Raw genomic sequence first — 15521 nt, forward strand, 5'->3', positions numbered from 1 at the left:
TACTGTTGACAGAAAATCAGGTGGTCTTAATAGTGTACAATAGTGTTACCATTACATTCAGTCAGTAAGGCACTGCTGCAACTGTTCTTCTGTTTTTTGTTTGATTCATTATTTTGCACACTATATGCCTTGCACCTGCCCTAGTTGTAAAATAATTTGGCTATATAGATAGAGAGGTTATATACAGATAGATATGGATATATACATAGATAGACAGACAGACAGACAGACAAACAGATGCAACAATGCAAAACAGTAGAAACTACATAAACAAGAAATATTTACATAAAATTGAATGGGTAAAAAAATTAAATGAAGTAAAAATTATAATTAAGTAGATATTAAACCTACATGGCATAACAATATGAAAAAAATAAAATACGTTCTGTATGTATAACTTGTTCTTTTCATATCCTGAAAAAAATCTAAAGTCAAGCCAAAAGAAAAAGCATTTTAGGATCATGTCTTTATTTTAGGATCATGAACCTATTTCCAAAACAGAAGGAAAATGTCATTGCTGTTAGTTAGTGGGAATGAGCACACTGCTGACTGTGAGTCATCTTGCATTCTGGTTCTCTGGGTTACATTACAATGGGCTCTCTCTGTAGAGCGTGGGTATGACATCATGTCTTAACAATATTGGCATCATATGTTGTAGCCCTATGCATATAATAATAGGTTGAACATACATTGCCCAAAGCCACTTTGACATAGCAGTATACAGCACACACACACGTGGGGTTCTAGGCCTCAGGGCTTAATTTCTAGTGTTGCATGGCATAAAGCCTCAGGTAGTGAGAGAGAAATGGGAAGGGTCATTAAAGGCACTTTAACGAAGGGAGGCACAGATCTTGAAAGGAACTGGTGTAAGGGTGGCTCCGATTTGACCTTCCAGGTTTAGCTCTACGCCCTGGACAGGGGAGAAGCTGAATTTTTGGAAGATGAAGACGAAGAAGAGAAAAAGCTCCATCCTAGCCAGCTGCTCCCCTAGGCACACCCTCTTACCTGATGAGAAGCAGCACGTGTTTAGTTAATTAATAAATGATTACTTGACCAATCTGCAGTTAGGTGCATAACATCGTATTACTATTACCTGCTGAGAAGGGCATGAATGCATCCTGTCTCACAAACTTTCCATCAGAATCCAAGAAGTGTCCAGGGTTGAAAGTATCTGGTGTCTGCCACACAGTCTTGTCAAACATCACTGAGGACAAGTTTGTCATTATCGCCGTGCCCTGAAGACACAGAGTGCTATTAACTTTGGATTTCTGGAATTTGCAAACTGAACTGTGCACAGAAGTGTACAAAATACATATAGCTTCCATCACTTTGTAAGGGTGTTTGTGCTCAGACTGTGAACATTACTTTGTTAAATTCCACAGATTTAATGCAATACAAATTCCTCTAAATATGTTTATGCTGTCATTTGCTTCATTACTTAAGATATTTGACCAACTGATTTGGTTAATAGTTACAAGAAATGTCCACATTCAAGTGTTTGTACTTTGTGAGCCATTTAGAGTTATGTAAAATTAACAGATTAGAAAAGAATCCTTGTGACAGAAGAAGCCTTATGCTCCTACATTTATGCAAGCATACGAAGTGCCTGTTGTGTTTCTTACCTTTGGAAGGAAGTATCCTCCCAGTGTTGTGTCATTGCTGGCAATCCTGGGCATATTCAGTGGCACAATGTTGCCCATCCTTTGTATCTCATGGATCACAGCATCAGTGTAGGGCATGTCGGCTCTGTCTGCCATGGTGGGCTGCCGTGATTGGCCAATTACTCTGTCAATCTCAGCCTGGACCTTCTCTATCGTGGGACAAGTCCAGTACAGTAAGGGCTTATTCAGAAAGTGTTAACAGCAGGCTCAACTATAACTATTTACATGTTATTAAAGTAATAGTAATAAGCAGGTAGAAGCTGGAATACTTAAAGTATTTATGTTTCATTTTTTTTGTTGCACTTATAATTATCTGGAGAACACTTTGAAAACTTGTTTGAGAAGCATTATATCAATAAAATGTATTCTTCCTCTTATTATTATTATTATTATTATTACTGTTATATTTTTTGCAGTATTTTATCTGTGTGCTCTTCAATGGCTGTGATATTAGGGATCCGTTTACCCTGAAATTATCATTTACCATGCATTAGATCTTTGACTTAAAAAAAATTTCTGTGGGGAAAAACAATTTTGTTTTTACTTGAATTTACCTAAATCTCGGAAGTTCATTACCCTAGAACTGGTTCAGAAATATTGATTTATAAAATCCAACCATTTTTATTAGTATTTAGGTTTCTCTGAATTGCTTTTGACAGATCCTTTGGGTGCCACGCACCATGTATATCAGGGTATTTCATCATGTAGAGCAAGGCCCAGCGCAGTGTGGTCGAGGTGGTCTCAGTTCCAGCAAGAAACAGGTCCAAAGCACACATGATCAGGTTGAACTCGTCAAAGCCAGCCTCTGGGTCATGCACGTTCTAGAAAGTAAAAAATGGTCAATCGGATTCATTTATTTGAGCTACCTTGAAGACAGTCTTCTGGCAATTATTTGGCAACATAATAGCATGCATACTCAGATTGTAACAAAAATATGCCCATCGGTTCTTGGAATAATTTATTTCCATAATTAAACATGTAGCTATTATAATTCTGAAATGATCTGAAAAATGTACAGAGAAATCTTAAAATGTCAGTTTGGAAAAGTCTGGAAACGCGATGTTAATTTCTGCGGCTCAGTTAAATATGATGCGAGACTTTTTTAAATGTGAGTCAATTCCAAAGAAATGGATTAAACTGATGAAGCCAATTATTGGCTTATGGATTAATGCGTCACCAGAAGATTTTGGGTGCTCTAGGATTGAAGTCTCCCATGTGCTACGCTTCCTAAACCAAAACCATGTCTGTTATGAATATACAAGCAGCACACATGAACATGCATGTTCTCACACATGCCGTACACACACATGTTCACAATTGTAATCCGTTATAATTGTGATTATGATAATTATTACTGCAACAGCAAGGGCACCATTTACGCATTTTATCTCAGCAAGGAAGGAGTCAATATAGTCTCGTGGGGCAGACGGGTCCCAGTCCTGTTTATGCTTCTCAAGCTCCCCTCTCACAAATGCAGAGAGGTCTTTGTAATGTCTGAAGATTTCATTGTGTGGTCCCGGGAGAAAATTAATCACAGTTGGAAAAGCTTCGTAGAGCTGAAAAGGAAAATTATAGTAGTCAGTGAGGATTTGCAGCTGTTGTGCTGTACACAAAAATGAGTAGAAAATTGTTTTATCTAAATTCTAAGCTCTTTACAAGGAATGTTTCAGCCATTTAATCCCAGGCATCAATATTGCATCTGAAAGGGGCATTCAGTGCAACTGCTATTGTTATTTTTATGAAAAATATCCATATATTTACATTGAAGATACTTTTATAAACTATTATATACTATTATAAACCTTTCAGAGTAAACTACTCATACCTGTCTCCATATGGAACCCTCCAGCTGAAATGTTTCAGACAATAACTTCAGGAGCATTTGGAAATTTTGATCACTATAATCAAACCTGTGTCCAAACACCATGAAGCAGATGATATTGGAGACGGAATTGTTGAGAAGCAAGTGGGGATCAAAGGGGTTACCTATGAATGAAGAATAAGACAAGAGGCTCTCATTCTTGGAACCTGAATTTCATATTTGGATACAAGGTGCATAAGGTTTTGACTGGACATACTAAGCTTTTTTAAATAACAGCCTTGACTATGTACTTGTTTGGTGCATTCATTTAATTACATTTCCATGAATGTGTTTTTAAGCACCAGTCCATTTCTTCTTAAAAAAATGCTAATTAAATTGTTTTTCATTAAAGCAGGGGGAACTACAGACAATTGTTACTAGCTACGTAAGCTTGGAGCACTTGTCACAGTAAGTGGAATAGTAATATCGTCGTTTATTTTATCTGGAGAAATGAGCACACGGAGTGGGTTTGTAAAATATTGAGTGATATCTAAGCCTTTTAAATCCTGTCCCTTCTTCACGCTTTACCTTGCTTCTGCTCAATCTCTTCTTGAAGGAATCTGCTCTCCTCACAGATGACGGATTCCAAGGATTTCTTTCCCAGTCCAAAGTTCCTCATGGTGGTGAGAGCGAATCTCCTCTGTTTCCTCCACTTGTAGCCATTGCTCATGAAAATGCCTGGGAGGAATGCACATTTTCATTCTGCTTGGGCTTTAATTCTGATCTGTAAGGATCACAACTGGACTCTGGACTTATCTTTAACAATGGTGCCAAAAATTTGAGTGGGAAATGAAAAGCGTAATTGTAGAGACTTGCCATTTCCATAATAGATCTTGTCATACATTGGGCTCGGATGTCGATCCACAAAGCTCTCTGCTTGAGTAACCAGTGCTTCCTTCATCATTTTGTACCCTGTCACAAGCACAATCTTTTCTCTACCCAGGCGGATGCTGCAGACATTCCCGTAAACCTTGGCCAGCTTTGAAAACGAGACAAAATGAATATAATCTGCACTTCGTTTGGCACATTTTATGAAGTCTACTGCAAGTGAGCAAGCCAGATGTTTTAATTAGATGCTCTGTAGCTTGGTAGACTAATAAAATGCAGAATTGAAAATTCCAGCCAAGGGATTCTAAGCTGTTTTAAGATAATTTAACCTGTGTTTTCAACACTTTTAGCTAGCCATAGCTGGTCTGTGGCTGGTCAAAGCACCTGTTTAGCAACGGTGGTCAAGTTAGTATAGTAAGCTGGTGATAAAACTGGTGGACTGGTTGACTATTTAGTCTGAACAACTGGTGAATAGTCTGGGTCAAAAGCCAGCTTATATCAGCTTGACCAACTTAGCCTGGTTTAAAGGCATACTATGCAGGATGTTTTAGTCTGTTTTTACAATCAAAGACGTCTTCAACCCTGCCCACTCACTCCCGAGTACCCGACTGGGACGCCACAGAGGAAAAGCAATTCCAAGTTTAACTCTAGTTCTTGACGAGCCCTGTTGGCTTGTTTTTTCTTCTTCACTGTATCTGGGCCATCACAGTGGCTAGCTAGCTGGCCACAAACACTCCTAAATCCGCAGGCTCCAAACCACAGGCTCTGTAGCCACACCCACCCCTAACCGCACAGAAAAGGGCATTATGCCCAGACATGTTCCGAAAGCGTTAGAATACCAAATAAAGTTAAAACTACACAAATTCGGCAAAAGTACATAAAGACAGAGATTGCCAGTGAATCATAGATTTAGCATGGTTGTTTTCTAATATTTTCAAGGTAAAAATCCTGCATAGTATGCCTTTAAGCTGGAATTTTCAGCAGGGAGTTATATTGCAAAACATTTTCTTACATAATATGTTACTTGTGTTTTTTTACACACCCATTTTTGTTTTCAAAATGTCAATTTTAAAATATTTAAAACGGAAACAAAATCATTTTCTAAGCATACTCATGATACATTTCTTCAATGGCATATTGCTACAGGTATTTGGCAAGCATGCAGAACAATCTTATGGATTCTTACCTTTGTCAGGTAAATGTGTGGCTGTTTGCTGTCAATATGGAAGACATTTCCCACAACAGGCAGGGCCCAGGGTCCAGGGGGGAAGTTGGGGGGATTTCTGTTTTTCAGAAAGTCAGTGATCAGAAGAAAGACAATGATGAAAACTAGAAGCCCTTTGATGTCAAGCCCCTCTAGCAAGGAATACAGCAACATGTTGAACAGAAAGGCACCCCAAGGACTGCTGCAAAAATATGCCTAGGTCTTCAATGCAGCAATTCAAATCCAGCTAATATAATTTCCCAGCCTGTTGCACTTTACCCGCAAGAGAAGGTGCGTATTATGCAACCAATCAGAGCACACAGTAGAGCTTACAACAACATTGGCAGTTTTCCGGTTTATTTGTGCTTTAGGCAGATTCAAACAGGAGAATACACATGATATTACATTTTTACTAAAGCATTTTTAGTAAAGCACATTGTGAGAACAACCATATTGACTTTCTGAAGTGTAAAGACATGTAGTCACAACTGAATTATATTGTGAGGAAACATTGTGTCTCGTATATACAATCTGATGAAAAGCACATTTTCAACATACAAAAATGCCAAGTTACTCATACATACAAAACACTATCTATTAGTCATTAATTCAGACTGGCAAAATGTAGGCCTGGCATTAAAAGTATTGATATGAAAATGAACTCTCATGCACTAAAGTCAGTGTCCCAACTATGTGCACTTTCACTTGGCTGCAAAGCAAATACTTTATGGTCTGTTTATCATCATAAATATTGTTAATTACTGATCATATTAAATAAGTTGTCTCTGTTGTATATTAACAGCTTGAATTTACAGTGTTAAGGACTGTCACAATGTGTGGAGTGCTCTTTACCCTCTTGGTTACAGTGCCAAAATATGCTTATGTTGCAATAGATAAGTAAATAAAACACTGTCCCTTAGCTTCGGTTCAACCAAAATTGTATTATCACATTTTTTGAGATGGCAAGGAGCTAGGAATTACATGTTTGTTCCAGCTGATGGTGGCCAGTTCAGTTCACTTCTCTGCACACACAGAAACATTTCTGTGCATGCAAACTTCTCTGCACACACACAAAAATACTCAGTGCACACAAACTTCTCTGCACACAAAACAAATGCTCAGTGCACACAAAAACTGCTCTGCACACACAAAAACTTGTCTGTGCACACAAAAACTGCTTTACACACACACACACACACACACACACACACACACAAATTGCTCTGTGCACACAAACTTCTCCATGCACACAAAAATGGAAATAAAACTGCCAACACACTCTAAAAAACAGCACTGAAAAACATTTTATGAGTATAAGACATTCCGTTAACTCTGTATAGCATACCAATGTTAGCTAATGTTTAGCTAAATGTTCTCATTTTTTAATGTTAACATTAGCTGTGTTTGCTGATTTATATAGCAAGCTAGCTAAATAGCCAGTCACTGGTCAATGTTGTTGGTGCTTCGAGAGATTTTGTGTACGGAGAAGTTTTTCTGTACGCGGAGAAGTTTGTGAGTGCATGGAGAGTCTGTGCACTTGGAGAAGTTTTGGAGTGTGCGGAGAACCTTTTTGTGTGCGCGGAGCAGTTTTTTTTCCGCAGGGGCTGCTGGAGCCTATCCCAGCATGCATTGGACGAGAGGCAGGAATACACCCTGGACAGGCCGTAAATTAACGGCTGGGCACACTCACACACTCATACTTATGGGAAATTTAGGGTCTCCAATTAGCCTAGCTGCATGTCTTTGGACTGTGGGAGGAAACTGGAGTACCTGGAGGAAACCCACGAGGACACAGGGAGAACATGCAAACTCCACACAGAAAAGCCCCAAGCCGAGAGTGTGCGGAGAACCTTTTTGTGTGCGCGGAGCAGTTTTTTTTCCGCAGGGGCTGCTGGAGCCTATCCCAGCATGCATTGGACGAGAGGCAGGAATACACCCTGGACAGGCCGTAAATTAACGGCTGGGCACACTCACACACTCATACTTATGGGAAATTTAGGGTCTCCAATTAGCCTAGCTGCATGTCTTTGGACTGTGGGAGGAAACTGGAGTACCTGGAGGAAACCCACGAGGACACAGGGAGAACATGCAAACTCCACACAGAAAAGCCCCAAGCCGAGATTCGATCCCACGACCTTCTTACAGGGTGTGTGTTTTGTGCAGAAGGCAAAGGGATAAATGACCTGAGCACATACAAAGACAAGGCACTTGTTGACAGGTGACAGTTGTAAATATGATATGTTCATCTGGAAGTCATTTAATTTGAAAGCTGTAAGGAAGAAAAAAACTTGAACCAGAGCCGTCATGTATAAACAGATTTACAATACGTGGGAAAGAGAGAACATAGTTTATGAGGTTATTTACGTTATGAAAGAGGGAGATGTGCATGTGTGTGTGTGTGTGTGTGTGTTCATTCACAAGCATGTGTGTATGTCTCTGTGTGCACTATGTTGTATTTGGTTGTTATTCTAAGAATCTCCATTGAAATGCATTTAAATCTTGGACACAATAGGTTATACTGAGACCTCAGTGATTCAGCCACAAGAGTGAGTCAATGTTAATATGGTTGTCTGTAGTCAGGTGACAGAGGGGAGTGATATTGTTCACTATGATTTGTGTAGGATGAATGAGGGGTTTCTCGTTTTGGACACTGCTATAATACTGTTGACAGAAAATCAGGTGGTCTTAATAGTGTATAATAGTGTTACCATTACATTCAGTCAGTAAGGCACTGCTGCAACTGTTCTTCTGTTTTTTGTTTGATTCATTATTTTGCACACTATATGCCTTGCACCTGCCCTAGTTGTACAATAATTTGGCTATACAGATAGAGAGGATATATACAGATAGATATGGATATATACATAGATAGACAGACAGACAGAGACAGACAAACAGATGCAACAATGCAAAACAGTAGAAACTACATAAACAAGAAATATTTACATAAAATTGAATGGGTAAAAAAATTAAATGAAGTAAAAATTATAATTAAGTAGATATTAAACCTACATGGCATAACAATATGAAAAAAAATAAAATATGTTCTGTATGTATAACTTGTTCTTTTCATATCCTGAAAAAAATCTAAAGTCAAGCCAAAAGAAAAAGCATTTTAGGATCATGTCTTTATTTTAGGATCGTGAACCTATTTCCAAAACAGAAGGAAAATGTCAGTGGTGTTAGTTAGTGGGAATGAGCACACTGCTGACTGTGAGTCATCTTGCATTCTGGTTCTCTGGGTTATATTACAATGGGCTCTCTCTGTAGAGCGTGGGTATGACATCATGTCTTAACAATATTGGCATCATATGTTGTAGCCCTATGCATATAATAATAGGTTGAACATACATTGCCCAAAGCCACTTTGACATAGCAGTATACAGCAAACACAAACGTGGGGTTCTAGGCTTCAGGGCTTAATTTCTAGTGTTGCATGGCATAAAGCCTCAGGTAGTGAGAGAGAAATGGGAAGGGTCATTAAAGGCACTTTAACGAAGGGAGGCACAGATCTTGAAAGGAACTGGTGTAAGGGTGGCTCCGATTTGCCCTTCCAGGTTTAGCTCTACGCCCTGGACAGGGGAGAAGCTGAATTTTTGGAAGATGAAGACGAAGAAGAGAAAAAGCTCCATCCTAGCCAGTTGCTCCCCTAGGCACACCCTCTTACCTGATGAGAAGCAGCACGTGTTTAGTTAATTAATTAATTGTTACTTGTCCAATCTGCAATTAGGTGCATAACATCGCATTACTATTACCTGCTGAGAAGGGCATGAATGCATCCTGTCTCACAAACTTTCCATCAGAATCCAAGAAGTGTCCAGGGTTGAAAGTATCTGGTGTCTGCCACACAGTCTTGTCAAACATCACTGAGGTCAAGTTTGTCATTATTGCCGTGCCCTGAAGACACAGAGTGCTATCATCTTTGGATTTTTGGAATTGGCAAAGTGAAATGTGCACAGAAGCGTACAAAATACATATTGCTTCCATCACTTTGTAAGGGTGTTTGTGCTTAGACTGTGAACATTATTTTGTTAAATTCCACGGATTTAATGCAGTACAAATTCCTCTCAATATATTTATGCTGTCACTTGCTTCATTACTTAAGTTATTTGACAAAATTATTTGGTTGTTACAAGAAATGTCCACATTCAAGGGTTAGTACTTTGTGAGCCATTTAGAGTTATGTAAAATTAACAGATTAGAAAAGAATCCTTGTGACAGAAGAAGCTTTATACTCCTACATTTCTGCAAGCATATGAAGTGCCTGTTGTGTTTCTTACCTTTGGAAGGAAGTATCCTCCGAGGGTGGTGTCTTTGTCAGCCATTCTGAAGGCATTGAGGGGCACAATGTTGCCCATCCTCTGTATCTCATGGATCACAGCATCAGTGTAGGGCATGTCGGCTCTGTCTGCCATGGTGGGCTGCCGTGATTGGCCAATTACTCTGTCAATCTCAGCCTGGACCTTCTCTGTAGTGGGTTAATCCAGTACAGTAAGGGCTTATTCAGAAAGTGTTAACAGCAGGCTCAACTATAACTAAATGCCTGTTATTAAAGTAATAGTAATAAGCAGGTAGACGCTGGAATACTTAAGTTATTTTGTTTAATTTTCCTTGTTGTAATTATCTGGAGAACACTTTGAAAACTTTTTTGAGAAGCATTATATCAATAAAATGTATTCTGATCATTTACTGTGCATTAGATCTTTGACTTTAAAAAAAAATTTCTGCGGGAAAAAACAACTTTGTTTTTACTTGGATTTACCTAGATCTCGGAAGTTCATTACCCTTAAGAGAACTGGTTCAGAAATATTTATTTATAAAATCCAACCGTTTTTATTAGTATTTAGGTTTCTTTGAATTGCTTTTGACAGATCCATTGGGAGCCATGCACCTTGTATGTCAGGGTATTTCATCATATAGAGCAAGGCCCAGCGCAGTGTGGTCGAGGTGGTCTCAGTTCCAGCAAGAAACAGGTCCAGAGCACACATGATCAGGTTGAACTCATCAAAGCCAGCCTCTGGGTCATGCACGTTCTAGAAAGTAAAAAGGTCAATCAGATTTATTTGAGCTACCTTGAAGACAGTCTTCTGGCAATTATTTGGCAACATGACAGCATACATAGTCAGACTGTAACAAAAATATGCCCATTGGATCTTGAAATAATTTATTTCCATAATTAAACATCTAGCTATTATTATTCTGAAATGATCTGAAAAAATCTTGAAATGTCAGTTTGGAAAAGTCTGGAAACCCGATGTTAATTTCTGCGGCCCAGTTAAATATGATGCGAGACTTATTTTAATGTGAGTCAATTCCAAAGAAATGGATTAAACTGATTAAGCCAATTATTGGCTTATGGATTAATGCGTCACCAGAAGATCACTTGTTGTACATCGCTCTGGATAAGAGCGTCTGCTAAATGCCTATAATGTAATGTAATTTTGGGTGCTCTGGGATTGAAGTCTCCCATGTGCTATGCTTCCTTCACCAAAAACACGTCTGTTACAATTATACAAGCAGCAAACATGAACATGCATGTTCACACACATGCCGTACACACACATGTAATCCATTATAATTGTGATTATGATAATAATAACTGCAACAGCAAGGATGCCATTTACACGTTCTATCTCCGCAAGGAAGGAGTCAATATAGTCTCGTGGGGCTGACGGGTCCCAGTCCTGTTTATGCTTCTCCAGCTCCCCTCTCACAAATGCAGAGAGGTCTTTGTAATGTCTGAAGATTTCATTGTGTGGTCCCGGGAGAAAATTCATCACAGTTGGAAAAGCTTCGTAGAGCTGAAAAGGAAAATTATAATAGTCACTGAGGATTTACAGCTGTTTTACTGTACACAAAAATGAGTAGCAAATTGTTTTATTCACATTCAAATTTTTTAAAATGAGGAATGTGTCAAGTCAGTTAACCCCAAGCATTGATATTGCATCTGAAAGGGGCATTCAGTGTAACTGCTAATGTTAGTTTTATGAGAAATATCCATATATTTACATTGAAGATACTATTATAAACCTTTCAGAGTAAACTACTCATACCTGTCCCCATATGGAACCCTCCAGCTGAAGTGTTTCAGACAATAACTTCAGGAGCATTTGGAAATTTTGATCACTATAATCAAACCTGTGTCCAAACACCATGAAGCAGATGATATTGGAGACAGAATTGTTGAGAAGCAAGTGGGGATCAAAGGGATTACCTATGAATGAAGAATAAGACAAGAGGCTCTCATTCTTGGAACCTGTATTTCATATTTGGATACAAGGTGCATAAGGTTTTGGCTGGACATACTAAGCTTTTTTAAATAACAGCCTTGACTATGTACTTGTTTGGTGCATTCATTTAATTACATTTCCATGAATGTGTTTTTAAGCACCAGTCCATTTCTTCTTAAAAACATAATGCTAATTTAATTGTTTTTCATTAAAGCAGGGGGAACTACAGACAATTGTTACTAGCTATAAGCTTTGAGCACTTGTCACAGTAAGTGGAATAGTAATATCGTAGTTTATTTTATCTGTAGAGATGAGCACATGGAGTGAGTTTGTAAAATACTGAGGGAGATCTAAGCCTTTAAAATCCTCTCCCTTCTTGATGCTTTACCTTGCTCCCGCTCAATCTCTTCTTGAAGGAATCTGCTCTCCTCACAGATCACAGCCTCCAAGGATTTCTTTCCCAGTCCAAAGTTCCTCAAGGTGGTGAGAGCAAATCTCCTCTGTTTCCTCCACTTGTAGCCATTGCTTATGAATATGCCTGGGTGGAATTCACATTTTCATTCTGCTTGGGCTTTAATTCTGATCTGTAAGGATCCACAACTGGACTCTGAACTCTTTAAGCATATATGTTTAAAAATAACTTTTTCCCTGAATAAGAGTATTAGCATGAAATAAATACACTTTCCAGTTCTTGAGCATGCAGTACAGTTCATTACCTTCTTTATTTTATGCAGTTCTTTTTGCTCATCTTTAACAATGGTGCCAAAAATTTGTGCGGGAAATGAAAGGTGTAATTGTAGAGACTTGCCATTTCCATAATAAAGCTTGTCAGCCATTGGGCTCGGAGGTCGATCCACGAAGTTCTCTGCTTGACCAACCAGTGCTTCCTTGACCATTTTGTACCCTGTCACAAATACTGTCTTTTCTCTACCCAGGCGGATGCTGAAGACATTCCCGTAAACCTCGGCCAGCTTTGAAAACGAGACAAAATTAATATAATCTGCACTTCGTTTGGTTCATTTTATGTAATCTACTGCAAGCGAGCAAGCCAGAAGTTTTAATTAGATGCTCTGTAGCTCGGTAGCAGGTAGATGGCTATACTGATGTCACTTTGTTTTAATATTACTAATTTCACCTGAGCTTTTGTGGTCTATTCTGTAGTAACACTACCTATCTGAAACATTGAATATTATACATTTTTTCATCATTAGTTAGCACACGAGGTAATTTCCATAGAAAAGTAGGTCGCCAATTTATTGCAGGGCACACCTTTGACTTAAAGAAAGGTCAAGTTGGTAGAGTAAGCTGGTGAGCAAACTGATGGACTAGTTGACTACCAGTAAAAAGAAACTACCAGTAAATTTCTCCCAACAAATATTTGGACGGGACATTACATTGTTCGGTCGGAACCATGAACCGGACATAAAAAATAATTTGAAAACCAGACATAACAGTCAAAAAACAGGCCTCTGGGAACTCTAGGTAAATAGCTAGAGGTAATGTTACTTACAGGTCCAACAGAAAACAAGCCAACTTGGTAAAATTCAGCTGACGCCACAGAGGAAAAGCAATTCCAAGGTTGTCTCTAGTAATTGACGAGTCCTGTTGGCTTGTCTTTTTTTTTCACTGTATCTGGGCCATCACAGTGGCTAGCTAGCTCGCCACAAACACTCCTAAATCCGCAGGCTCCAAACCACAGGCTCTGTAGCCACACCCACCCCTAACCGCACAGAAAAGGGCATTATGCCCAGACATGTTCCGAACGCGTTAGAATACAAAAATAAAGTTAAAAGTACACAAATTTTGCAAAAGTACATAAATACAGAGATTGCCAGTGAATCATAGATTTAGCATGGTTGTTTTATAATATTTTCAAGGTAAAAATCCTAGTATGCCTTTAAGCTGAAATTTTCAGCAGGGAGTTATATTACAAAACATTTTCTTACATACTTTTTTACTTGTGTTTTATTACATACCGAGTTTTGTTTCAAAAATGTCAATTTTAAAAGATTTAAAATGGAAACAATATCATTTTCTAAGCATACTCCTGATACATTTCTTCAGTGGCATATTGCTACAGGTATTTGACAATCATGCAGAAAAATCTTATGGATTCTTACCTTTGTCAGGTAAATGTGTGGTTGTTTGCTGTCAATATGGAAGACATTTCCCACAACAGGCAGGGCCCAGGGTCCAGGGGGGAAGTTGGGGGGATTTCTGTTTTTCAGAAAGTCAGCAATCAGAAGAAAGACAATGAGGAAAACTAGAAGCCCTTTGATGTCAAGCCCCTCTAGCAAGGAATACAGCAACATGTTGAACAGAAGGCACCCCAAGGACTGCTGAAAAATATGCCTAGATCTTCAATGCAGCAATTCAAATCCAGCTAATATAATTTCCCAGCCTGTTGCACTTTACTCGCAAGAGAAGGTGCGTATTATGCAACCAATCAGAGCACACAGTAGAGCGTGCAACAACATTGGCAGTTTTCCAGTCTATTTGTGCTTCGGGCAGACTCAAACAGGAGAATAGAATAGAAAAGAATAGAATAGGACAGAATAGAAAGAACAGAATAAAAAACTTTATTGCCCATTAAATATAAAATAAAATGGAAATTTTCCTTCAGCTCAATGCTCATTGCAAGTGACAGACAAAGGTATACATAGATTTAAGAGGTATAAAAAAACAAACATAAGCATACACATAAAAATAAACATGATATTACATTTTTACTTGTAAAGCATATTGTGAGAACAGCCATATTGACTTTCTGAAGTGTAAAGACATGTAGTCTGAATTATATTGTGAGGAAACATTGTGTCTTGTATATACAATCTGATGAAAAGCACATTTTCAACATACAAAAATGCCAAGTTACTCATACATACAAAACACTATCTATTAGTCATTAATTCAGACTGGCAAAATGTAGGCCTGGCATTAAAAGTATTGATATGAAAATGAACTCTCATGCACTAAAGTCAGTGTCCCACCTATTTGCACTTTCACTTGGCTGCAAAGCAAATACTTTATGGTCTGTTTATCATCATAAATATTGTTAATTACTGATCATATTAAATAAGCTGTCTGTTGTATATTTACAACTTGAATTTACAGTGTTAAAGACTGTCACAATGTGTGGAGTGCTCTTTACCCTCTTGGTTACAGTGCCAAAATATGCTTATGTTGCAATAGATAAGATAAATATAACACCGTCCCTTAGCTTGGGTTCAATCAAATGGTTTTTATCTAAGTTTCTGAGATGGCGAGGAGCTAGGAATGACATGTTTGCCCCAGCTGATGGTGATCAGTTCAGTTCACTTCTCTGCACACACAAAAACTGTTCTGTTCAAACTTATCTGCACACACAAAAAAATGCTCTGCACACACAAAAAATGCTCAGTGCACACAACTTCTCCACGCACACAAAAATGGAAATAAAACTGCCAACACACTCTGGAAAACAGCACTGAAAAACATTTTATGAGTATAAGACAACACTGTATAGCATACCTACGTTAGCTAATGTTTAGCTAAATGTTGCCATTTTTTATGTTAACTTTAGCTATGTTTGCTGATTTAGATAGCAAGCTAGCTAGATAGCCAGTCACTTAATGCTGTTAGTCGTTTTATAAATTATTAGCAAGCTGTCTAATGAACATTTATTGATCGCTTCCTGCCAGTAGCCTACATGAGGTGCAGCCTGCAATAATAATCTTTCTCACAATGCATATTTTCTT

General features: G+C 38.4%; 1 protein-coding gene across 3 annotated transcripts; it reads right to left on the bottom strand.

Annotated features, from left to right (window-relative positions):
* Window positions 1-446: 446 nt before the first annotated feature.
* On the bottom strand, window positions 447-14179 carry LOC118224799 (cytochrome P450 2J2-like). 3 transcript variants are annotated; one of them, XM_035412524.1, is made up of 9 exons: window positions 13905-14177; window positions 4339-4501; window positions 4051-4200; window positions 3487-3647; window positions 3041-3217; window positions 2341-2482; window positions 1623-1810; window positions 1094-1235; window positions 447-1005 (listed from the first exon to the last, which is right to left on the bottom strand). In XM_035412524.1, the coding sequence occupies exons 1-9, from the start codon at window positions 14094-14096 to the stop codon at window positions 830-832; spliced, it is 1491 nt and encodes a 496-aa protein (XP_035268415.1). In that variant the 5' UTR covers window positions 14097-14177; the 3' UTR covers window positions 447-829. The 3 variants fall into 3 exon arrangements, with proteins under 3 accessions (XP_035268415.1, XP_035268414.1, XP_035268416.1); XM_035412523.1 differs by lacking the exon at window positions 13905-14177 and adding an exon at window positions 5537-5811; XM_035412525.1 differs by lacking the exons at window positions 447-1005; window positions 1094-1235; window positions 1623-1810; ... (3 more) ...; window positions 4051-4200; window positions 4339-4501 and adding exons at window positions 8660-9221; window positions 9310-9451; window positions 9835-10022; ... (3 more) ...; window positions 12173-12322; window positions 12593-12755 and having other exon boundaries at window positions 13905-14179.
* Between the last annotated feature and the right edge of the window lie 1342 nt (window positions 14180-15521).

This window comes from Anguilla anguilla, chromosome 4 (assembly GCF_013347855.1).
Source record: "Anguilla anguilla isolate fAngAng1 chromosome 4, fAngAng1.pri, whole genome shotgun sequence".
Lineage (NCBI taxonomy): Eukaryota > Metazoa > Chordata > Actinopteri > Anguilliformes > Anguillidae > Anguilla > Anguilla anguilla.